The 26,926-nt window shown below is 43.8% G+C and overlaps 1 protein-coding gene across 1 annotated transcript in view; it reads right to left on the reverse strand.

The window, feature by feature from the left end:
- Positions 1-23,984, reverse strand: part of LOC110144094 (mucin-16-like) — a 52,980-nt gene extending 28,996 nt beyond the window's left edge. The window contains 3 exon segments of the mRNA XM_020903944.2: positions 1,810-1,914; positions 13,024-13,134; positions 21,821-23,984. Coding sequence (XP_020759603.2) covers positions 1,810-1,914; positions 13,024-13,134; positions 21,821-23,474 — 1,870 coding nt within the window. The 5' untranslated portion in view covers positions 23,475-23,984.
- Positions 23,985-26,926: the final 2,942 nt, after the last annotated feature.

The following is a 26,926-nucleotide window of genomic DNA, read 5'->3' on the forward strand; positions in this document are numbered from 1 at the left end:
CCTGGAGAATCCCATGGACAGATGACCCTGGTGGGCTTCAGTCCACTGGGTCACAGAGTTGGTCATGACTGAGTCAACTTAGCATGCATGTTCCTTGCCTGACTCACCTTGGGCTGCGCCTCCTCCATTAATTCTTTTTTTGTTGTTGTGGGTTTATTTGAAAGTATTTATTTAAAATAGGAACAGAATTTTTAAAAATCAGTTTCTGAGTTCATTATAAATGTTAAGGGTGTGAAAATAAAAAGAGAACAATGAAAACTTGAAAATGGAAACCAACATAAGTTTTTTCTCCCCCCAAGTAGAAATCAGAAAAATAACAGAAATAAAATTTAAAAACATAATGAAGTAAAACTCTCTGTAACAAAGAACCATGCACATAAAATGAAAGAGCTCTCTGAAAGCCAAATAAATCTAATTGCTCTTTTTATTAAATATAGACACAGGTGGCAGCTATGGTGCCCAAATTCCAAAGAGTATAAATAACTCAGGACCATATTGGAATAATCTCTAATCTAAAATGAGTGAAAGTAGAAAAAGGAAGAGAGAAAAGGTGTGAGAATTAGATCACTGTTTTTTTTTCTTTTTTTGACTGGGCCCTGTAGCTGTGGTTAAGATGCTGCACTTCCAATGCTGGGGATGCAGGTTTGACCACTGGTTGGGGAACTAAGATCTCACATGCTACATGGCACAGCCAAAAAACTCCTAATGAGGACTTATTGTATAGCAGAGGGCACTCTAGTCAATACTATGTAATGGCCTATATGGAAAAAGAATCTGAAAAAGAGTGGATAGGGACTTCCCTGGTGGTTCAATGGCTAAGACTCCATGCTCCCAATGCAGAGGACCTGGGTTTGATCTTTAGTCAGGAACTAGATCCCATGTGCCACAGATAAGAGTTTGCATGCTGCAACTAAGACCCGACACAGATAAATAAATAGTTTTTAAAAAAGTGGATATATGTATATGATACATGAAACATTCACTTTTGCTGTATGAAGCTAACAACATTGTGAACCAATTATCCTCCAATAAAAGTTGAAAAAAGTTAAATCATCATTATTTTGTTCCTTTGCTGTTTCCTCTACTGGACTGAGAGAGCTCCATGGATGCAATGCCAAAGTATTTTCATCTATGTATCCTCAGTTTATGTCACAGTCTCTAACACACAGTAAATTAATAATAAGCATTTTTAGAATTAAGTGAATATGTGAAGCTGACACATTTAGCCTTGAACTAAACTCACTCAGCCATGTTAAGAGGGAAGGAAAAGTAACATCTACCTGGTAACTACTTGACAAAGATCCAACTGGGACAGGGAAGCCCATGACACCTCCATATAGTTCTTTGTCCAAAGAAACAGGGCTTCCCCCGTGGCCCAGTGGTGAAGAGTCCACCTGTCAGTGCATCAGACACAACTTCCATCCCTGATCTGGGAAGATCCCACATGCTGCGAAGCAACTAAGCCTTTGTGCCACTAAGCCTCTTGGGCCTGTGCTCTAGAGCCTGGGAACCACAAGGACTGAGCCTCCGTGCCGCAACTACTGAAGCCTGCATGCCCTAAAGCCAGTACTGCGTTATAAGACAAGCCACCGCGATGAGAAGCCCGAGAACCACAACTAGAGAGTATCCCCTGCTCTCTGCAACTCGAGAAGAGCATGTGCAGTAACAAGGACCCAACACAGCCAAAAATAAATGAATAAAAGAAATAAACACAAAATTTTAATTTTTTAAAAAAGAAACATTTCATCCGTCTCAAGCAAGAAATAAAAGCATAAGTCAGATTATTGGGAAATAAAATGTTGAACCTACCTGTAAGACTAGCAGATGTGGATGCCTGGGGAATATGGATGGTGGTGCCTCCATGGGCTGCTTCGTTGGGTATCTTTGTGATACGCTTCACAGTGCCATCAGTCGCTGTAGGAGAAAGTAGGGAAGAAACCTAAGGTAACTCATCTCTTCCAAAAGGAGAACATGATCTAAATGGACCCACTTAATTGACTACACAACTCAATTCTGCTCAACCATTTGTATGGACTGGAACCAGGGCTCTATGTCTTGAGTGGCCACACCCATTCATAGATCCGTCCATTCACCCAGAGATTCATCCATCCATCTACCCCTATATTTACCCATTTATTATTTCATCCATCCATCCTTTTATCTTCTTCCTACCATGCATCTTTCTTTTCATATTTCTCTTCTTTCTTTGCAACTTTCCATCCCTATTTCTTCAGTATCTCTATTTCCTTTGATCTTTCCTTCCATCCATCTTCCTTATTTTCATCCTTCCCACTATATATTCATCCTTCCTTCTATACACCCGTCTTTTCTTCATTCATCTCTCTCTTCATTCTCCCTTTCTCCCTTCCTCACACCCAATCATAGTTCTACCTTTTTACCATTCCATTCATCACTTGCTTTCTGAACATCCATCACTCAACTACCAAGCCATGTTTTAAGAATGCATCAATCCCATTCAATGTGTTTAACTTGGTTGTGAATTTTTAAAGCTAGTTTGAGAAATAAATCACACTCCTGTACCTATTGCCTAGTGAACAGGTGCTGGAGTAGTTGAAGGGCCTCACTGGATTTGTGTCCAGAACAAAATCTGTGGTTGAACTCAATTTATCCATGGAATGAAATCCCCTTAAGTTCCCTCCCTCATCTGCTGTTCTTTTGAATGTGGTATTTCTCCTCCTAGGTCTTAAGGTCCTCCCATATCCACAGATACTTTTCCCCTCAGTTTTCATTCACTCCTTTCTCTTTTCCTTGCTGATTCTGTTCTCAATATAGAAACAGGCTCAGTTTAAAGGGGGAATCTCTCCTTTTATGTATGTATTATTTTACCTGTTGTTTCAGTCCTCTAAAACTCAGTGATGCTCCTTTCATTAGAATCTTTGAGGACCACATGTTGTCAAAGAACTTCTCACCTTATTTCAACTTGGCTCTTCTGCAGCATTTGACAGAACTAACCATTACTTCTTAAAACTCTCCCTTCTGGCTTCTAGGAATCTGCTTCTTCTCCTACCTCTCTGATCATTCTTAGCCTAATGGTTAAGAGCATGGTTCCTAGTGCCATGATTTTGCTTATATAGTCTGAGTTCTTACTACTTACCAGCTTTAATGATCTTGAACAAATTACTCAACCTCTCTCTATATCTATATAACTCATTTGTAAACCGGGTTTATAATAATGCCTTCTCAAACTGTGTTCCAATGGGAATTAAACAACTTTCTAGAATAGCATTTGACACAGAAGAAGTGTTCTACAAACATTTGTTGCTGTTATTATTATTGCCATCATTGGCATTAGCAGTAATCTTAGAACATCCATCACAGTACTCTAATTACTCAACTGCTTGCTTACTTAGTTTTGTTTCCCCAGTGCCCGTCTCAGTACCTGGAAATGAAAACAGATCAACATATAGTTTTTCTAAAGGAATTTCTGGTGCAGTAATAGACTCCTAGGGCTTCCCTGGTGACTCAATGGTAAAGAATCTGCCTGCCAATGCAGGAGGCATGGGTTCAATCCCTGGGTTGGGAAGATCCCTTGGAAAAGAAAATGGCAACCCACTTGAGTATTCTTGCCTGGAAAATCCCATGGACAGAGGAGCCCGGTGGGCTACAGTCCATTGGATCACAAAAAAGTTAGACATGATTTAGCAACTAAACATCAACAAACAATCAGACTCTTAATTAATGCCATTTCCTTCTCCAGGGGATCTTCCTGACCCAGGAATTGAACCCGGGTCTCCCACATTGCAGGCAGATTCTTAACCATCTGACCCACCAGGGAAGCCCAACTCCTTTTTGACTTCTCAGGAAAGAAACCAAGCCCCATATAATCAGAGTGTAGGAGCTGTGGGTCCTTACTTGTTGACTGTGTTGAGTGTGGAATAACTTGAAAAGAATTTGTCACTGTTCCCAAACCGATACTCTCTGTCATTCTAGAGCCCATAATGGGTGGCAAAGATGTCCTGTATGGCTGGTTCCAAGTCTGCAGAGTACTGGTTGTAACCAAGGGTGATTCACTAGTCCTTCTTCTCTCTGTGTCAAGGTTGCTGTCTACTGTGCTTGGGGTGGCTGGGGAGGAAGTAATCCAATGGGAAAGGGAGCTCATTGAAGGATCAGTGGTATGTAAGCTTGAAGAGGGGAATGGTGTTGAACCTGAAGAAGGTAGACTGCCTGCAGTGGTGGACCTGGTATCCTCCTTGGGGTTTGATTCTGTCCTAGAAAATGGACCATCTGAGGAGGTAGCTGAGATGGCACCTGGAACTCCAGATGTGGCAAAGGAAGCCATGGTCTCTGACACGGTAGATGTCAATGTGTTAGCAAGAATGGTCTCAGCTGAAGACAGCGTATCTGTGTGTAGGTGATGAGTACTTGTTGATACAGGCAAAGAAAGGCTGGATTCTGGGAGAGTTATGCCAGCAGACCCTATTACGGAGGGAGAAGCATAAAAGTGTGTGACTGTTTCCACTGGAATGTCAGTATCCCGTGTAGACAGAGACTGAACTGGGGCTGATGATGTCACAGAAGAGGTAACATCTGTCTTGGGACTCTTCAAACCATGAGTGGACAGAGCCGATGAAGGTGTGCTTGTGAGTGTGCTGGAGCTGAAACCCAGGGTCATGCTTGTCTCCTTCAGTCCAGGCGTCAGATGGGAAAGTTTCTTGGTCTCAAGTGTTGTGGCCTCAAAGGAGGAAGGCTTTGATGTGGAAAGAGTGGTCCCATCCATGGAGGAAGTAGGATATGTGATCCTGGAGGACTCAGAGAAAATTGAGCCAGAGGAACTGAGTGCATGGCCAGAACTGCTGGAACGCTCAGTGGTCATTGTGGTGTGTATGGAAGGAAGAATTTTCACTGTGTCTATGGAGAATTCAGAAGTGGAAAGTGTCTCCATGGTGGGACTACTCAAAGGTGGAGGTAAGGTGGTCACTGGTTCAAATATGGTGCCCAATTTCTCTGTGGTCTTCATGAGACTACTGTTGAGAAGTGAGGTCGCAGAGGTGGGTGTGGAGGGGCTCTTCCCTGGTACTATGGGGGGCTGAGGGGAGGGTGACGTCATGGCAGCTGAAGGCACTGAGGAAGATGGAGAGCTGGTTGATGTGTCCAAGGGAAGTGTGCCCTGTGACACAGCCTCAGGGAGACCTGTCTGGCTGGTGATGGTCATTTCTGCAGATTCTGTGGTCACAGGGGATGTAGAGAGGCTGGTGATGCCTGCAGAGGTGTCTGGGGACACTGTGGATTGAGTGGGGCCAGGGATAAACGTGCTGCTGGAGGAGATGGGTTGTGTCTTAGAGAGCTCAGTAGTTGTATCAGTGGGCACTTTGGAAAGAAGAGTGATTTTCTCTGTGGTTGAAGTGTTCTGCTGGATGGTGCTGGTCTCTCTAAGTTCAGGACTCAGAGAGGATGTGGAGTTTGTCTCAATTGTTGTAGTTTCAGTAGAGTGAGGCACTGGTGTGGAAACAGCAGTCTCTCTAGAGGTGGAAAGAGGAATGATTGGAGACGTGACATTGGATGGTGCTGAGTCAGCTGGGGCAGAGGAATGAGCTTCAGGTCCAGAACTTGTGTTGACCCCATGGGTCCCGGTCGTGTTTTTGGAAGGCTGAATCACCTCTGTACTTGTGGAGACTCCAGAAGTGGACAGTGTCTCAGTGGTGGAGCTGATCTCAATTGAAGGTGAACTGGTCACAGGTCCCAAGCCAGTACCCAATGTGTCTGTGGTCTTCACCAGACCATGGGTGAAAAGTGAAGTCACAGGGGTAGGAGAGGAGGGGCTCCTCCCTGGTAATGTGGGAGACTCAGGGGAGGGTGATGTCACGGCAGATAAAGTCACTGGGGAAGACGGGGAACTGGTTTCTTCCACAGAGGCAGGGCTTGTCTGAGACACATCCTGGAGACCCCTGTTCAAGAGAGTGCTCATCTCTGAGTGTGTAAAGCTCTGAGTCACAGCTGGGTGAGTCCCTGCCCCAGAGGTTTCAGTCACTATGTTTAAGGTAAGTGTGCCCTGTGATGTAGCCTCAGAGGGACCTGTGTGGTTGGTGACGGCCACTTCTGCAGATTCTGTGGTCATGGAGGGGGTAGAGAGGCTGGTGATGATGCCTTTAAGAGTGTCTGGTGACATGGTGGACTGAGGGGGGCCAGGGAAGGATGTGCTGGTGGAGGAGATGGGTTGTATGCTAGAAATCTCAGTAGTCATATGAGTAGGCACTTTGGAAAGAAGAGTGATTTTCTCTGTGGTTGAACTGTTCTGCTGGGTGGTGCTGGTCTCTCTCAGTTCAGGGCTCAGAGAGGATATGGAGTTTGTCTCAGTCATCGTAGTTTCAGTCGAGTGAGGCACTGGTGTGGAAACAGGGTTCTCTCTAGAGCTGGAAGGAGTAACAATTAGAGATGTAACATTGGATGGCTCTGAGTCAGCTGGGATAGAGGAATGAGCTTCATGTCCAGAACTTGTATTGGCCCCATGGGTCTCAGCTGTGTTTTCGGAAGGCTGAATCGCCTCTGTACTTGTGGAGACTCCAGAAGTGGACAGTATCTCAGTGGTGAAGCTGATCTCAATTGAAGGTGAACTGGTCACAGGTCCCAAGCCAGTACCCAATGTGTCTGTGGTCTTCACCAGACCATGGGTGAAAAGTGAAGTCACAGGGGTAGGAGAGGAGGGGCTCCTCCCTAGTAATGTGGGAGACTCAGGGGAGGGTGATGTCACAGCAGATAAAGTCACTGGGGAAGACGGGGAACTGGTTTCTTCCACAGAGGCAGGGCTTGTCCCACCTGTGCTCATGGGACTCATCAGCGCTGTGTTTAGAAGTCCCTGAGTCACAGCTGTGTGGGTCCCCACCATGGATGTTGTGGTTGATGTGTCCCAGTCAAGGGTACTCTGTGATGTAGCTGCAGGAGGACCTTGTTCAATGGTGACAGTTATTTCTGTTGATTCTGTCATTGTGGGGAAAGTAGAAAGTCTTGTGATAGTTTCTGTGGAGATTACTGGTGACATGGTAGAAATGGCAGGGCTTGGACTGAGCCCACCACGAGAGGAGATGTCTTCCGTCCCTGTCACCTCACTAACAGAACCAGTGTTCATATCAGGAAGGATAGTTTTCTCCATGGATGAGCTGGTTTCCTTGGAGGTGCTGGTTCCCCTCATTTCAAACATCCAGGAGGAACTTGTCTCAGCTTCAATTCTTGGAGTCTCAGGGAAGCTAGACATTGGGGTGGAAACAGTGGTTTTCCCTATGGTGATGGCTGTATTCATTGGGAATACAGTTTTGGATGTTTTTGAGTCAGTTGAGACAAAGGAACGTGATTTGTGTTCATCATCAGTGGTCCTCATGCTGGTTACTGCTGTGTTTTTGGAAGGATCTCTACTTAACCTTTCCTCCTGATGGGTGCTGGTATCCCTTAGTCCAGTGGTCGAGGAGGATGTTGGCTCTGTCTCAACCTGTGCTGTTTTGGAAGAGTCTGGAGTTGATGTGGAGACACTGGTGTCTCTTATGGTAGAAGAGATAACCATTGCAGATGTGGCTTCGGGTGACTCTGTGTTGGCTGGGACTGTGAACTGTGATTTGTGTGCTGAATTAGTGATCCCCATATCAGTTACTGCTGTGATTCTTGAAGAATGAGTAGTTTCTGTATCGCTGGTGGCTTCTGAAGAGGTTAGTATCTCCTGTGAGATGTTGTTCACACTTTCAGGTGTACTGGTCACAGGTTCCAAGCTTGTGCCCAAAACTTCTCTGGTTTTTCCCAAGTCAGAGGTGAGAACTGAGGTTTTGGACACAGGAGAGAAGGTACTGTTCCCTTGTAACATGAAAGGTGCAGAAGGTGAGGTTGTGGTGAAAATGGGTTCTAGGGAAGATGGAGAGTTGGTCTCCCCCATGGAGGTAGGACTTGTCCAAGACATATCTTCAGGACCTTTGCTCATGACAGTGGTTATCTCTGATTGTGGAAATTTCTGAGTCACAGCTAAGTGGGTTCCTTCCCTGGTGGCCGGAGTTGATGTGTCCAAGGTCAGGGTACTTCGTGTTGTCACGCTTGGAGGACCTGTTTGGGTGGTGATGGTCACTTCTGAAGATTCTGTCATGAGCATGGATGTGGAGGGGCTGGTTCTGCTTTCTGTAGGTATGTTTGGAAAAGTTTTGAAGTGAGGACTTGGAATGGATATCCTGCTAGATGAGGTAGATTGTGTCCTCATGACCTCAGTAGTAGCATCACTTATAGACACATTAGAAATGGCAGTGCTTATTTCTGTAGCAGAGATGGTCTTCTGGTAGGTACTTGTCTCCCTAAGTCCAGTATTAAGAGAGGATGCTGACTCTCTCTCAATCTTTATAGTCTCAGATGAGCCAGACATCGATGTGAAAGCAGTTATGTCCCCCACGGTAGAGGAGGTAACCATTGAAGACGTAGCTTTGGATGGCTGTGTGTGGGCCAGGACAGGAGAGTGTGATTCATGTCCAGAACTGGTAGCCCCTACAGGTGTCACTGCTGTGTTTGTGGAAGGATCCATTGCTTTTGTTTCTGTGGTGACTGGTGTCTCAAGTGAGCTGCTGCTCAAATTTGGCGGCAAACTGGTGTCAGGTTCCAGGCTGGACCTCAATGTGTCGGTGACCTTTCCCAAGCCAGAGTTCTCAGGCAAGAGATGTGAGGTCACAGGTAGAGGAGAGGAGGTACTTTGCCCTTGTAATGTCAACACAACATGAGAAGATGAGGTTGTGGCAGAGATGGGTGTCACAGAAGACAAAGAGGTGGTTTCTTCCACAGAAGGAGGAATTGCTCGTGATACATCTTCAGGACTTTGGCTCATTAGAGTAGTCATCTTTGACTGTGGAAATCCGTGAGTCACAGCCAAGTGAGTGCCTGATGAGGAAGCTGTGGCTAATGTGTCCAAGGTAGGTGCACCCAGTGATGTAGCCCTAGAAAGACTTGTTGGCATGGTGATGGGCCTTCTTTCAGATTCTGTCATGTCAGGGAAGGTAGAGGGCCTGGTGATGTCTGATGACCTTGTGGACTGAGTTAGATCTGGGCTGAAATTTCTGTCAGAGGTAGTGACTTCTGTCCTGGGCCCCCCAGTAGTAGCAAAATGACTTGGGGAATGGACAGTGCTGATCTCTGTGGTTGAGTTGACATCCATGTAAGTATTGGACTCCCTCAGTTCAGTGGTCAGAGGGTAATCAAACTCTCTTCCAGCCCCTGTGGATTCTGGCCGGGTGGTTGCTGGTGCTGAAACAATGGTATTCCCCATGATGGAGGTAGTGTTCATTAGGTATGTGCCCATGGATGACTCTGAGTGAGTGGGGACAGTGGCATGAGGATCATGCTCAGAACTCGAGGGCCATACTGTTGTATCTACCGTGTTTGTAGATGGGTGAATGACCTCTTTGTCAGTGGTAGGTTCAGAAGTTGCTCTTCTCTCAGATGGGCTGTTTTTCCAAATTGGAGATGAAGTAGTCCCAGATTCCACGCTTATGCCCGGTAGATTCGTGATTCTTAAGGAGCCTGGGGAGTCAGTAACCTCCTTGACAGTCCCTCCTAAGACGAAAGAGACCTCGGGGATCAGAGATGTGCTTGAGCTGTGTTCTTTCACTGTCCAGGTGGGAACACTTGCCTCCATTGCAGAAGTCCTTATTTCATTCTCCTGGAGAGTTGGAGATGGTGTTCTTACTGTGTGTGGGATTAAATCCCGAGTTGTTGCTTCTGGTATAGACACATGTCCTGGATCTGCAGCAGCTGTGGTGGAAAGCTGGGGAGAACTGTTCTCTGCTTCCTTGCTAGCAAGATCTGGCCTCCCCGATAAAGTGACTTTAGGGCTACTTACTATTGTAGCAGGAGTGACACTACTTGTAATGTCCCCTATGGAGGTTGCTGGCTGCGAGGTAGTTGTGTTGATCATGTTCTCCAAAGGGAATTTGGGAGGAGTTGTGACCCCTTGATGAGCTGAGGTAGTGGTTACAGCTGATGACACAGAACTCCTGCTGACCCAGTCAAGAGTGGACAGAGAATCAGGCAGAGGAGTGGATGGGAGGACATTGGGGATAATCTTTGTATCTGGATGGTCCATAGAAGCCATTGAGACATGCATGGCTTCCGTTTGTCTTCTACTGGGAGTCCAACTGGTGCTTAAAATGTCAGCAAATGAGGTGCTCATCTTCTCAACAGAAGTTGAGATGGGCACAGATGCAGTTTTGTCTAAAGGACTCGATGTCCTTACACGTGTGCTGGCCTCTGTCTTTTCAGCTGAAGCATGGGAGGATGGGATGGTTAGGCTGGTTCTGACAACAGTCACAAGGTCAGGGGGGGTAGACTCAGAGCCTGACTCAGTGCTTGATGCTAAGGATGAAGTTGTACCCATTGCAGAAATTGCTGTAGGAGAACCTGTGGCTTCCAAGCGTGAAGTCATGTTTGTGATGGTCCAGGGACCAAACGCTGGGGCTGGTGAAGCTGTAGATGACCACGTGAGTGGGTGCTCAAGAGCAGATGTGCTGGTCTCTGTGGCCAGGGTGCTGTCCATGGTGCTCACACTCTCCTTCGGGTTAGGCATGGTAGTCAGGACTGAGTTGGTTTCCATGGTGGTGATGGTGGTGATGGTACTTGGAGTGGGGGCTGTGGTTACATCCATGGTGGTCACTGCTGCAGGAGATGAGGTCTGTGATAGTTGCCCAAGATTAGAGGCAACATCACTGGTCACTACACTTGTGATGGCCACCAGTGTCTTAGACCCCATTGAGGGGAATATGACAGATGGTGAAGAGGCTGTTTTTCCTTCTGAGGCATTAGTGAGGCTGGTCATGGCTTGGCTTTCAGAGGTCAGATTTGCTAATATGGTTGGTTCTATGGAGGTTTTAGGCAACATGTCTGTGGTCCCAGGAGATCCACCAAGAGTCAGGTCCCTCCCAGTTGTCTGCTCTGACCTTGGGCTGGCAGATGAGTAAGCATCACTCATGGATATGCTCGACTGCTGTTCACCTGTTATTGTCTTTTTACTCAGGACAGTGGAAGGAATGACTGTGGGGCCGACCTTTGTCTGGGTTATAAATTCAGGTTTATATGTCTCTGAGCTCATGGTTACTGTCTGGGTTGCCACAGAGTCTGGGACGGCTGCAGAGTCTTTAGGACTAGTGGAAGATGTGCTCAGAGGGACACGTGTGTCCACTGTGGTCCCTCTAGCAGAGCCAAGCCATGTAGGGAAACTCACTCCAGTTGTCCTTGGAATCTGAGTTGGGCTGCTTTGTGGACTAGTCCCTATGGTGATTTTAGGAACTGACCCTAGGGGGATAGAGGATGCTGTGCCCAGTGACTTGTTGGTCCCTTCTGGAGTCCCAAGGTGGGTGTTGGTCCAATCCTCAGATGGGGAGGGTGAGACCCACTCTGTAGCTGCTCTCCCTTTTGCTGGCGGCTTGGCTGCTGTCACGAATCCTGTGGGTGAGTGAGGGAGGCTGCTGTGGCCACTCCCTGTGGCCATGGACTGAAGGGTGGCTGGTTCCACAGCGGTCACCATAGGTACAGCTGCTGTTGAAGTCTTCTGAGAATTTTCCAGAGTGTACCTGGTCTCTGGGCTGATGCTGGACTCCTGGGAGCTTATGATTTTCAAAGCTGTAGCCATTTCTGGGCTTCTTGTGGACATACCTGTGATTAGAAAGCGAGTTGGTAGGAGATATGCAAACGGTACAGAAAGGGTGTCCTCCTGGTTGACAGTATAATTTGTCCCTTCCTGTAACTTCAATTCAAAGTATTTCCTTCTTCTCCAGAAAGGAATGTTTACCCTTTCCTACCACACTTCCAGAGTCTGGACACCAGGGAACATACTGACCATCCCAAAGATGGATCAAAGTGGGTTGGGGTTAGGGTGAGTGGGGTGAAGGCTTTGACCCATGTTGTTTGCTCAGGAGAAACTGTTACCTGGAACCCAGTGTACTGCATACCCTACAAAGAAAGACTCTGTACAAGGAAGGGCATGCTGAATCTGGACTCTACCCATGCTAGAGACTTTCCCTACTGTTTTTACCTTTCTCCTTGGTGCCTGCTCTTGCTGTAAGTTTCAACTTACAACTTGCAGCCTCCTCTAGATGTCCTAAATCTCAGTTCACTGAAAAGCCACATAAGGATTTCTATTTGAGAAGCAAGAGACTAGAAGGGCAACAGAATTCTTTTTCTTTACCTTCAACCTCTTTCAAATTCATCTGTCTCCATGAACTCTTTTCCCATCCTTGAGGAGAAGGACATGTAACTGCCACAGGGGTGAGAAAAGCTTAACCTTCTAAGAGCACTCTTCCTGGGGACCACTTTTGCAGATTATTCTCACTATGTTGGCATGGCCAAGGACCATGATCCCTTCTTCTATTGCAACAAAAGAAATCTATATTACCTTAAGTCTGTCTGTGTCCTTCCTGTCAACACAAGATTCCAGTGATGATCTCTGATTTAGAAACAAAGTGTTCAGAGAACTGGCCCTGTGACATTTTCTGTTGCTGAATTGATTGGCTACTATTACGAACTATACAAATAACTAGGGTGAAGCAATAAACGTGTTCCATGAATACAATCTCTAGGAAAAAAACAATCAACATCCTCAGAGGGGCAAAAAGCCAAAGAAATAGATTTCAAACCTTGTCATTTTACTTCCTTAAACAATCCAACTTTTGACCCCAGAGATGAGGGGAAAGGACCCAAATGGGATAGCCTTGAAGGAAATAGAGATGATGGGCTTCCCTGGTGGCTCAGTGGATAAGAATCCATCTGCCAGTGCAAGAGACATGGGTTCGATCCCTGGTCTGGGAGGATCCCACATTCCTTGGAGTAACTAAGCTGATGAGCCACAACTACTGAAGTCCTCACACTCCAGAGCCCATGCTCTGCAACAAGAAAAGTCACCTCAGTGAGAAGCCTGTGTATCACAAGTACAGAGTAGCTCCTGCTCGCCACAACTAGAGAAAAGCCCGTGTGTCAACAAAGACCCAGCACATCCGAATGTAAATAAATAAAATGGTAAAAAAAAAAAAAAGAGATAGAGATGGTGCTCCTACTTACCCACACTGATCGTAGTCATAAGAGATGCAGGATTACTGGTTGGCCGAGCGGTACCTCCACGTTCTCCTCGACTTGGCTCCCTGGTGATAGCGCCCACAGACTCATCTGGCCCTGAAGTAGAAGACAGAGGTGTTACCTTTGAATTCCCTAAGAATATAGATCTGTGAGGACCATTCCCACTAGACACTGGATTAGCCATGCCCTCATTTATCTCTCAGAAGGGATTTAAAGAATAACTGTCTCTTTTACATTAAATTTTATATTAAATCAAACCCTCGAAGATGGCGGAGGAATAGGACGGAGAGACCACTTTCTCTCCTGCAAATTCATCGAAAGAACATTTGAACGCTGAGCAAATTTCACAAAACAACTTCTGATCGCTAGCAGAGGACATCAGGCGCCCAGAAAAGCAGCCCATTGTCTTCGAAGGGAGGTAGGACAAAATATAAACGATAATAAGGGAGTCAAAAGAGCTACGGACGGAGACCCGTCCCGGGAAGGGAGTCTTAATAGAGGAAGTTTCCAATCACCAGGAAACCCTCGCACTGGCGGGACTGGGGGAAGTTTTCGGCATTCTAACTGGGAGGAAAAGTTAAACAAGGCCCACAGATTACGTGCCTAAAAGCAACTCCCAGGAGAAAAGTACCCCAGACGCCCGTACCCGCCAGCAACAAGCGGGGCGGAACGGAGAGGAGCGGGCAGCATTGCTTAGGGTAAGGACCGGCCTGAAGACCCTTGGGAGCAATCGGAGGGAGCTTTTTTAAACTGTGGGATAGCAAGGGACAAAATTAACTGGCCTGAACACACTGCCGGTGGTTCGCAAAACAAAGGGACTGAGAATCTCCAGAGAAGAGCCGGCCCATCCCCGCTGGAGGTAGGAGGCAGGGGGGAGGGGGAAAGGGCAAACTCAGCCCCTGAGAAGCCACCCCCTCCCACACTGCAAACAGGCCTCCAGGTTCTAGCTAAAGACTTCCTGAGACCCGACTGGCGGTGCGTGCTGGGGCCGCGGAGGGAAAAAGTGCGCCGTATCCAGGGAGATTGCGCCCAAGCCTCTGGCTGCCTGGGCCGCTCGACGCGGAGGGAAAAGGCGCGCCGCACCCGGGAGAGTGCGCCCAAGCCTCTGGCTGCCTGAACCGCTCAGGCCGGGGAAGGCACAAAACGCAGGCGCAACCGAATCTGCGCTTTTGTGGAGTACCCGAAAACAGAAACTGCACTCAACGCAGGGCCCGCTCCATATAGAGCAGCCGGGAGCCTGAGCAGTGTAGACGGCGAAAGCACAGACACCCGTGAGCGGGGCAAACCCAGTGTGGCCGGAACACGGTGAGCGCTCTCCACACAGAGCGGTATCTGTCTGCAGCGCCCTGCCCTCCCCGTAGCAGGACTGAACTGAACTAGAGAACCTAAATAAGAGATCACCTCTGCCCGCCTGTGTCAGGGCGGAAATTAGACACCAAAGAGACAGCAAACAGAAGCCAAATAAACAAAGGGAACCGCTTCAGAAAGGACCGGTGCAACAGATTAAAATCCCTGAAGGTAACACCGACTACACGGGAAGGGGCCTACAGATATCGAGAAGTGTAAGCTGGAAAGAGGAGCTACCTGAAATTGAACTGAACCTACGCTGACCGCAACAACCCCAGAGAAATTCCTAGATATATATGTACATATTTTTTTTAATTAAAAAAAATTTTTTTTTTCTTTCCTTTTTTTTATTTTTTATTTTTTCTCTTTTATTTTCTTTTATAATTCCCTATTACTCCCCCATTACTCCTCAACTTTCATTTTCATATATTTTTACGATTTTTTTTTAATTAGGGAAAAAAATTTTTTTTTTCTTTTTTTTTTTCTTTTTCTTGTTTTTCTCTCCTATTTCCTTTTAGAGTCCTCTAATACTCCTCTATTATTCCTTAACTTTCATTTTCATTTCACTATAACCTTGCCAAAAAAAAAAAAAAGAGAGAGAGAGAGAAAAACCCTATTTTTAAACCGAACTTCATATACAGTTCTAAATTTTTTGTGTGTTTTGTTTTTGTTTTTAAATATTATATTTCAAAGAGTCTAACCTCTACACTAGATTTTCAATCTTTGTTTTTCAGTAGTATGTGATATAAATTTTGGTCATTTAAGAATCCAATATTCAGTTCCCATTTCTATTCAGGAGTGTGGTGATACTCTCCCACTTTTGACTCTCTGTTTTCTACCTCAGAATACCTCTATTTCCTCCATTCCCCTTCTCTTCCCAACCCAACTCTGTGAATCTTTGTGGGTGTCTGGGCTACGGAGAACACTTTGGGAACAGATAACTGCGTAGATCTGTCTCTCTCCTCTTGAGTCCCCTTTTTCTCCTCCTGCTCACCTCTATCTCCTTCCTCCCTCTCCTATTCTTCATGTAACTCTGTGAACCTCTCTGGTTGTCTCTCACGGTGGAGAATCTTTTCACCATTAACCTAGAAATTTTATTATCAGTGCTGTATAGTTGGAGAAGCCTTGAGACTATTGGAAGAATAAAACTGAAATCCAGAGGCAGGAGACTTGAGCCCAAATCCTGAGAAAACCAGAAAACTCCTGACTACATGGAACATTAAGGAATAAGAGACCATCCAAAAGCCTCCATACCTACACCAAAACCAACCACCACCCAAGAGCCAATAAGCTCCAGTACAAGACATACCACGCAAATTCTTTAGCAACGCAGGAACATAGACCTGAGTGTCAACATACAGGCTCTCCAAAGTCACAGCTAACACAGAGACCCATCGCAAAACTCATTACTGGACACTCCATTGCACTCCAGAGAGAAGAAATCCAATTCCACGCACCAGAACACTGACACAAGCTTCCCTAACCAGGAAACCTTGACAAACCAATCATCCAACCCCACCCACTGGGTGAAACCTCCACAATAAAAAGGAACCTCAGACCACAAGAATACAGAAAACCCACTCCAGACACAGCAATCTAAACAAGATGAAAAGGCAGAGAAATACCCAACAGCTAAAGGAACATGAAAAAAGCCCACCAAGTCAAACAAAAGAGGAGGAAATAGGGAATCTACCTGAAAAAGAATTTAGAATAATGATAATAAAAATGATCCAAAATCTTGAAAACAAAATGGAGTTACAAATAAATAGCCTGGAGACAAAGATTGAGAAGATGCAAGAAATGTTTAACAAGGACCTAGAAGAAATAAAAAAAAGTCAATTAAAAATTAATAATGAAATAAATGAGATCAAAAACACTCTGGAGTGAACCATGAGTAGAATAACAGAGACAGAAGATAGGATAAGTGAGTTAGAAGATAAAATGGTGGAAATAAATGAAGCAGAGAGGAAAAAAGAAAAAAGAATAAAAAAAAAATGAGGACAACCTCAGGGACCTCTGGGACAATGTGAAACACCCCAACATTTGAATCATAGGAGTCCCAGAAGAAGAAGACAAAAAGAAAGGCCATGAGAAGATACTCGAGGAGATAATAGCTGAAAACTTCCCTAAAATGGGGAAGGAAATAGCCAACCAAGTCCAAGAAACCCAGAGAGTCCCAAACAGGATAAACCCAAGGCGAAACACCCCAAGACACATATTAATCAAATTAACAAAGATCAAACACAAAGAACAAATATTAAAAGCAGCAAGGGAGAAACAACAAATAACACACAAAGGGATTCCCATAAGGATAACAGCTGATCTATCAATAGAAACCCTTCAGGCCAGAAGGGAATGGCAGGACATACTTAAAGTAATGAAAGAGAATAACCTACAACCTAGATTACTCTACCCAGCAAGGATCTCATTCAGATATGAAGGAGAACTCAAAAGCTTTACAGACAAGCAAAAGCTGAGAGAATTCAGCACCACCAAACCAGCTCTTCAACAAATACTAAAGGATCTTCTCTAGACAGGAAACACAGAAAGGTGGTATAAACGTGAACCCCAAACAACAAAATAAATGGCAACGGGACCATACCTATAAATAATTACCTTAAATGTAAATGGGTTGAATGCCCCAACCAAAAGACAAAGGCTGGCTGAATGGATACAAAAGCAAGACCCCTATATATGCTGTCTACAAGAGACCCACCTCAAAGCAAGGGACACATACAGACTAAAAGTGAAGGGCTGGAAAAAAATATTCCACGCAAATGGAGACCAAAAGAAAGCAGGAGTTGCAATACTCATATCAGATAAAATAGACTTTCAAATTAAGTCTGTGAAAAGAGACAAAGATGGACACTACATAATGATCAAAGGATCAATCCAAGAAGAAGATATAACAATTATAAATATATATGCACCCAACATAGGAGCACCGCAATATGTAAGGCAAACGCTAATGAGTATGAAAGAGGAAATTAATAGTAACACAATAATAGTAGGAGACTTTAATACCCCACTCACAACTATGGATAGATCAACTAAACAGAAAATGAACAAGGAAACACAAACTTTAACGGACACAATGGACCAGCTAGACCTAATTGACATCTATAGGACGTTTCACCCCAAAACAATCAACTTCACCTTTTTCTCAAGTGCACATGGAACCTTCTCCAGAATAGATCACATCCTGGGCCATAAATCTAGTCTTGGTAAATTCAAAAAGATTGAAATCATTCCAGTCATCTTTTCTGACCACAGTGCAGTAAGATTAGATCTCAATTACAGGAAAAAAATTATTAAAAATTCAAACATATGGAGGCTAAACAACACGCTTCTGAATAACCAACAAATCATAGAAGAAATCAAAAAAGAAATCAAAATATGCATAGAAATGAATGAAAATGAAAACACAACAACCCAAAACCTATGGGACACTGTAAAAGCAGTGCTAAGGGGAAGATTCATAGCATTACAGGCCTACCTCAAGAAACAAGAAAAAAGTCAAATAAATAACCTAACTCTACACCTAAAGCAACTAGAGGAGGAAGAAATGAAGAAGGAAAGAACTCGTAAAAAAATTAGGACAGAAATAAATGCAAAAGAAACTAAAGAGATCATAGCAAAAATTAACAAAGCTAAAAGCTGGTTTTTTGAAAAAATAAACAAAATTGACAAACCATTAGCAAGATGCATTAAGAAACAAAGGGAGAAGAACCAAATTAACAAAATTAGAAACGAAAATGGAGAGATCACAACAGACAACACTGAAATACAAAGGATCATGAGACTACTACCAGCAGCTCTATGCCAATAAAATGGACAACTTGGAAGAAATGGACAAGTTCTTAGAGAAGTATAACTTTCCAAAACTGAACCAGGAAGAAATAGAAGATCTTAACAAAACGATCACAAACAAGGAAATAGAAACTGTAATCAGAAATCTACCAGCAAACAAAAGCCCAGGACCAGATGGCTTCACAGCTGAATTCTACCAAAAATTTAGAGAAGAGCTAACACCTATCTTACTCAAACTCTTCCAGAAAATTGCAGAAGGTAAACTTCCAAACTCATTCTATGAGGCCACCATCACCCTAATTCTAAAACCAGACAAAGATGCCACAAAAAAAGAAAACTACAGGCCAATGTCACTGATGAACATAGATGCAAAAATCCTTAACAAAATTCTAGCAAACAGAATCCAACAACATATTAAAAAAATCATACATCATGACCAAGTGGGCTTTATCCCAGGAATGCAAGGATTCTTTAATATCCGCAAATCAATCAATGTAATACACCACATTAACAAATTGAAAGATAAAAACCATATGATTATCTCAATAGATGCAGAAAAAGCCTTTGACAAAATTCAACATCCATTTATGACTAAAACTCTCCAGAAAGCAGGAATAGAAGGAACATACCTCAACATAATAAAAGCTATATATGACAAACCCACAGCAAGCATCACCCTCAATGGTGAAAAATTGAAAGCATTTCCCCTGAAATCAGGAACAAGACAAGGGTGCCCATTCTCACCACTACTATTCAACATAGTTTTGGAAGTGTTGGCCACAGCAATCAGGGCAGAAAAAGAAGTAAAAGGAATCCAGATAGGAAAAGAAGAAGTGAAACTCTCTCTGTTTGCAGATGACATGATCCTCTACATAGAAAACCCTAAAGACTCTACCAGAAAATTACTAGAGCTAATCAATGAATACAGTAAAGTTGCAGGATATAAAATTAACACACAGAAATCTCTTGCATTCCTATACACTAACAATGAGAAAACAGAAAGAGAAATTAAGGAAGCAATACCATTCACCATTGCAACAAAAAGAATAAAATACTTAGGAGTATATCTACCTAAAGAAACAAAAGACCTATACATAGAAAACTATAAAACACTGATGAAAGAAATCAAAGAGGACACAAACAGATGGAGAAATATACCGTGTTCATGGATTGGAAGAATCAATATTGTCAAAATGGCTATACTACCCAAAGCAATCTATAGATTCAATGCAATCCCTATCAAACTACCAACGGTATTTTTCACAGAACTAGAACAAATAATTTCACAATTTGTATGGAAATACAAAAAACCTCGAATAGCCAAAGTAATCCTGAGAAAGAAGAATGGAACTGGAGGAATCAATCTGCCTGACTTCAGACTATACTACAAAGCCACAGTCATCAAGACAGTATGGTACTGGCACAAAGACAGAAATATAGATCAATGGAACAGAATAGAAAGCCCAGAGATAAATCCACGAACCTATGGTCACCTTATCTTCGACAAAGGAGGCAAGGATATACAATGGAAAAAAGATAACCTCTTTAACAAGTGGTGCTGGGAAAACTGGTCAGCCACCTGTAAAAGAATGAAACTAGAACACTTTCTAACACCATACACAAAAATAAACTCAAAATGGATTAAAGATCTAAATATAAGACCAGAAACTATAAAACTCCTAGAGGAGAACATAGGCAAAACGCTCTCCAACATAAATCACAGCAGGATCCTCTATGACCCACATCCCAGAATTTTAGAAATAAAAGCAAAAATAAACAAATGAGACCTAATGAAACTTAAAAGCTTTTGCACAACAAAGGAAACTATAAGCAAGGTGAAAAGACAGCCCTCAGATTGGGAGGAAATAATAGCAAACGAAGCAACAGACAAAGGATTAATCTCAAAAATATACAAGCAACTCCTCCAGCTCAACTCCAGAAAAATAAATGACCCAATCCAAAAATGGGCCAAAGAACCAGACAGACATCTCTCCAAGGAAGACATACAGATGGCTAACAAACACATGAAAAGATGCTCAACATCGCTCATTATCAGAGAAATGCAAATCAAAACCACAATGAGGTACCATTATACGCCAGTCAGGATGGCTGCTATCCAAAAGTCTACAAGCAATAAATGCTGGAGAGGGTGTGGAGAAAAGGGAACCCTCTTACACTGTTGGTGGGAATACAAATTAGTACAGCCACTATGGAAAACAGTGTGGAGATTTCTTAAAAAGCTGGAAATAGAACTGCCATATGACCCAGCAATCCCACTTCTGGGCATACACACCAAGGAAACCAGATTTGAAAGAGACACGTGCACCCCAGTGTTCATCGCAGCACTGTTTATAATAGCAAGGACATGGAAGCAACCCAGATGCCCATCAGCAGACGAATGGATGAGGAAGCTGTGGTACATATACACCATGGAATATTACTCAGCCATTAAAAAGAATTCATTTGAATCAGTTCTAATGAGATGGATGAAACTGGAGCCCATTATACAGAGCGAAGTAAGCCAGAAAGATAAAGACCATTACAGTATACTAACACATATATATGGACTTTAGAAAGATGGTAACGAGAACCCTATATGCAAAACAGAGACTCAGATGTATAGAACAGACTTGTGGACTCTGGGAGAAGGCGAGGGTGGGATGTTTCAAGAGAACAGCATTGAAACATGTATATTATCTAGGGTGAAACAGATCACCAGCCCAGGTTGGGTGCATGAGACAAGTGCTCGGGCCTGGTGGACTGGGAAGACCCAGAGGGATCGGGTGGAGAGGGAGGTGGGAGGGGGGACTGGGATGGGGAATACATGTAAATCCATGGCTAATTCATTTCAATGTATGACAAAAACTACTGTAATGATATAAAGTAATTAGCCTCCAACTAATAAAAATAAATGGAAAAAAAAATAATCAAACCCTCAAGATGGTCATAAGGGACGAAAAACTCTTTGTTAATTGTGGGGACTTCTCATCTGATTGGTTTCAAGAAAATAATTTTCTGACCAAAAAAAGAACATAATTTTTTCCTTTTTTAAAAAAAATTATTGAAGTATGTTTGATTTACAATGTTGTGTTAATTTCTGCTATACAGCAAAGTTATTCAGTTATACATATTATATATTCCTTTAAATATTCTTTTTCATTATGCTTTATCACAGGGTATTGAATATAGTTACTTGTGCTGTACAGTAGAACCTTGTTGCTTATCCATCCTATATATAGTAGTTTGTATCTGCTAATCCCAAACTCTCAATCCTTCCCTCCCCAACCCTGGCCCACTTGGCAACCACAGTCCTGTTCTCTATGACTGTAAGTCCGATTCTGTTTCTTAGGTATGCTCATTTGTGTTGTATTTTAGATTCCACATATAAGTGATATTATATGGTATTTGATAGCAAGTCTGTGCACTGAAATGAAAAAATCCCGCATGACTCAATGAAGATCCCATGTGCTGCTACTAAGACCCAACACAGCTAAATACATAAATATTTTTTAAGGTAGATTCTGCCTAGGAGGTATTAAAGCCAATCCCTGACAGCCATCTTCTCCCATTCAGTCACAGCCACAAAAGCTTAGAATTTAAATGCAAAGGAATTCAGGGTTCTTACTTGTAAATGGGGTGGAATTGTCAGGGACTGGAGCGGATCTGAACTCTGCACCAGAGGACCTCTCCTTGGTAAGTGAGGTCTCAGCTATGCCAGATATGGGGACCTTTGGTGGTTCATCCTTAGCCACTGAAGTGGTGATGTCCACAGTGGTCATCCCAGGGTTCCTATCCTCTCCTGTAGCAGTGCTCAGGGACCAGCAGGAATCTTCTGGGGATCCAGTACTTGGGAAAGTGTTTGTTTTCTGAGACTGAATGTTTGTGGATAATGTGACTGGTGTCGGTTCTGAAGCGGGAGGAAGTGACATGAGGACTGGGGGTTCCCGTGCTTCAGAGGAACTGGAGGAAGGTAAGATGAAGCTGGGAAAAGAGACTGGGGAAAAGAGAAACCTGGTTTCTTCTTTAGAGAAAAAGCTTCTCCATGATAGTGTCCCTGGACCCCTGCTCACAGGAGCAGTCATCTTAGTCATATCCAAGGGTATCCCTTCCCAGAAATCTGTCATTGTTTTGTCCAGAACAACTGCATCTCCAGGCTTCATCCTAGTGGGACCTGTTGATGTTGTAAAGGTAATATGTAAAGATTCTGTTGTAGAACTGTTGGAAGAGGAGGTAGAACTGTTGACATTGGTTCCTTTGAAGATACTGGATATCCCCAAGGACTGAGTAGGGCCTGGGCTACATATTCTGTCCAGAGGTGTGAACACATTCCTGGTGACATCAGTAGTAGCAATGCCATACATCTGAGAAGGGATCATGCTTCTCTCTATGGCTGAGCAGGTCTCACTTGGCCCAGAGGTTTCAGTGGAAACAGGTTCTTCCTGAGTCCTGGTAGACACAGGATAAGTGGAAAATGTCTGAGACAGGTTGGTGGCCTCCACAGTGGATGTAGTAACCACTGAAGAAATGGCCTTGTGAGGCACTGAGAGTGCAAGGGCAGAGGAACATGGCTCAGAACCAGAACTGATAGTCTGATGAGTGGTCACTGCTGCTTCTGTCAAATGATTCATCTCTGTGTCTGGGGTGGTCCTGGAAATGGCCAGTCTATCATGTGAACTACTGATCAAAATTGGAGATTTCTCGATCCCAGATTCTTTGCTTGTGCCCACAAGCTCTGTGGTCTTCAGCAGTCCAGGAAAGTGAGAGAATTCCTTGATTGTCTCCAGGGAGATGGAAGAGACTGATGCTATTTCTGTGGTCAGTTGTGTGGTCAAAGTTGTCTGTACTTCACTTCTAGAGATGGATGGATCTGTCATCTCCAATATAGGAGCCCCTAGACTCTGTCCCTGGGCACCTGAATTGAGGGTTAGGGTTCTCACTGGAGATGTGATCTCTCCAGGAAGAGTCACTGAAACTGTGGACTTCTGTCTCGAAGATATAGAAGTCTTGATGGGAGAGAGCACGGAGCTCTGCTCTGGCTCTCCACTGGTGAGAACAAGATCTCCGGTGATGGACACTTCAGTGCTACTGTTTGTCTGAGGCAACGTGACCCCATCTGTCATGGTCCTCGGAGGGAATGGCAGCAATGAGATAGATGAGTTATCACTGGACCCTGAGGTGACTCCTTGAGATCTTGTGGTTCCAACAAGAACTGAACCTATTATAGACACTGAAGACACAGATCTTCTAGGGGCCAAATCCAAAGTGGAGACATCAGGCATAAAGGCTGAAGGGGAGCCATTATGTCAGTCTATGCACTTGGCAGCTCAAGAGAAGTAATGAAAACAGGGAAGGCTGTTATTTCAGATCCTTAGGGAGTTGAGTTTGTACCTGAAATCTCAGAGCGCTCACCTCCTGGTCATCAGGAAAAATTGCAGTGGGAGCAGATGTGCTTATGTTCCTTGGCCTTAAGGCTTCTAGTCTTGTGCTGAGGTCAGTGATTTTTATCTGAATAAGGGGACTATAGAGCAGCCAGAATCATTCCAGTGAAAATTGAAGAATGATGGGTAGATCCTGTTGCTGTGGCTGTTGCTAAGGATGATGATGTTCTTCCTGTATTATTGACCTCAGGAAAATCATGTAAGTGGTCAGCTGTGCCTGTGGAAGTCCATGGAGAAGTCCCTGGTGCTTGGGTGCTGTGTGTGGTTTTGAAGCCTCCTCTGTGGGGTAGGCATTAAAGGTGAAACTGACCTTGCTCCCTTGGGACTGGAGGTGATGACCTCCTGAGTGAGGTCCCCACCCTTGATTGTTAGCTCTGCAGGAAATGATGTCACAGAAAGGGCCCCAGGTGGAGAGAGATGTAGTTTCAATGGTCTTCTGTCCTGTGATGTACTCAGACTTTCGCCCCTTTAAAGAGAAGTAGCCAGTAGTCTCTCTTGTAATACTGATAAGGCTTATAGTGGTTGAGTCTTCTGATCTACCAGAAGCCCAAGGTGGAAATAATGTAGGCTCTGGAGGTGGTAATAGCTATGTCTGTATCCACAGAGGAGACACGCAGTGTCAGGTCACTTCTGGCTGTCTGCTCTGACCTGGGGCTAGCAGAGGAATAAGTATCACCCACAGGTCTATGTATTATAGCTGTTATTTAGTTGTCATTGTCTTTTTACTCAGGGCAATGGAAGGAATGACCCTGGAGCTGACCCATATCATGGTTCTGAGTTCAGATTTATCTGTCACTGAACATTTGGTTACTTTTTTTTTTTGGCCATACTGCTCAGCATGTGGGATCTTAATTCCCTGACCAGGAATCAAACCCATGACCCTTGCAGTGGAAGCGTGGAGTCTTAACCACTGGACTGCCAGGGAAGGCCCAACTTGCGGTTACTTTGGTGATCATAACAAAGCTGGTTGCAGAGTCTTGAAGGCTGGTGGGACATGTGCTCAAAAGGGCATACATGTTCATTATGGTCCTTCCTATGGAGCCAAGCCATGTGGATAAGTCCATTTCAATTGTCTTAAGAATCAGAATTGAGCTGACTCATTGACTATTTCCTATGGAACAAGGGAAGATATTACTCCTCTTTTTTAAACTTTTATTTCCTTCCTGATAGTTTGAGTTTATTCTGTTCTTTTTCTTTATTTATTCAAATATTTTTTGGCTATGGTGGGTCTTCACTGCTGCATGTAAGCATTCTCTTGTTGCAGCAAGCAGGGGCTACTCTCTAGTTATGGTGCCTGGGCTTCTCATTGCAGTGAGTTCTCTTGTGGAGCATGAGCTCTAGGGTGTTTGGGCTTCAGCAGCTGTGGCGCATAGGCTTAATTGCCCCATGGTGTGTGAAATTTTTCTGGACCAGGGATTGAACTTGTGTCTCCTGCCTTAGCAGGTTGTTTCTTAACTACTGTACCCCCAAGAAAGTTCCCTTCTTCCTATATATTTTTATACACTTTCACTTCTCTCATCAAAAAAGAACAGAAACCTTTTATCTTCTAGCACAGAGGGACATTATCTGATAATGTAAAATTATTATCATATATTTATATTTTTATTAGAATTCTTCAGAACTGTAAACAATTAGACAATATATCAGGAAAAAATATGGAACATTAACATCCTTTAAACTTGTACCACTTATATATTTACACATAACATTACTGTATATATAAAAAATATTTTCAAAGACTCATGGGCTTGGGGATATTTAAAAGACACTATTGTTACATTTGAATATTTACTAAAAAAATTCCACAAAATAATTTCAAACATTAAGCTACTGCAAAGAAACAGCAGATGTAAAAAAAATGATAAAAGTATAAACTTTCAAGAATGTCCTAGACAAACTCTCAGTGAAGTTTTGTATCATTCTAAGCATTTTAAGTGAATACCTCCTCTCAACTACAAGCCATGTATTGAAAGTTGTAACAGTGGACAAGAATTCTTTCACTTTATGTTATAATCATCTTAGCAACTAATTGTCCTATAAAATAAACCTATGGCATCTCACTTTTATGTTTCCTGCTCATGGCAACCCCTGATCTATAAGATAGATAGTGCCTGTTTTAGGAAAGCCCTTCATACTTGTCTGCTGACTTGTAGAGTCACTGTATTCATTCCTAAGTGGAAGCAATTGGGTCTTGTGGATATAAATTACCAAACAGAAGCAATTCATGTTAGAGGTGAGATTAGAAATCTCCCTAAAAATGAGTATCAGTAGCCTCTGAGTACAAAAGTAGAAAGTTGTGATTATTTACTAGAATCTGGAACACAGGCAATCAATTATCTTACTTCAGAGTGAAACTGTTAGTCATCAGTCACGTCTGACTCTTTGCGACCCCATGGACTGTAGCCTACTGGGCTCCTCTGTCCATGGAATTCTCCAGGCAAGAATACTGCAGTGGGTTGCCATTTCCTACTCCAGAGGATCTTGCTGACTGAGGGATCAAACCTGCATCTCCTATATTGGCAGGCAGATTCTTCACTGCTCAGCCACCAGGGAAGCCTGTTACTCCAAAGACCAGGAGAAAAGACTCAAGCATTATGTACCAAAATATGACCACACATACCCAGACTGATGGTCTCCAGAGATGTGAAGCTACCCACTGGCCGTGTAGTGCTTCCAGGTTCCTTGTCCCTCAGATACATGGTGGTGGTTGCCACTGACCCTGAGGAAGAAGGGGACAGAAGTGTCAGTCTCCCATTCCCTTAAGATGCACGTCCACAAGAAATGCTCTTGCTAGATCCTGGCTCAGTAACTGAGCCTCATCTGCCTCTGAGAAGGCACTCTGGAAGGAATAATTCTCTTATTGGCATGAAATCAAATCCACAATATGACCTGGGTCTTAATTGTGGAAAATAATGGGACTGCTGAATGTATTGGCCTCAAGCAAAAACATTTGTGATAGTATGTCTCCATCACTTAAAAAAATATATTGAGGGCTTCCCTGGTGGTGCAGTAGTTAAGAGTCTGCAATCCAATGCAGGGGACATAAGTTTGATCCCTGGTCTGGGAATTTCCCACATGCCATGGAGCAGCTAAGTCCATGCATCATAACTACTGAGCCTGTGCTCTAAAGCCTGGGAGCTGCAACTACTGAAGCCTGCATGCCTAGAGCCTGTGCTTCACAACAAGAAAAGCCACCACAATAAGAAGCCCATTTACCGCAACTAGAGAGTAGCCCCCACTTGCTGCATCTAGAGAAAGCCAGCACACAGCAACGAAGACCCAGCATGGCCAAA

Source organism: Odocoileus virginianus, chromosome 3 (genome assembly GCF_023699985.2).
Source record: "Odocoileus virginianus isolate 20LAN1187 ecotype Illinois chromosome 3, Ovbor_1.2, whole genome shotgun sequence".
In the NCBI taxonomy this organism is placed as follows: Eukaryota; Metazoa; Chordata; class Mammalia; order Artiodactyla; family Cervidae; genus Odocoileus; species Odocoileus virginianus.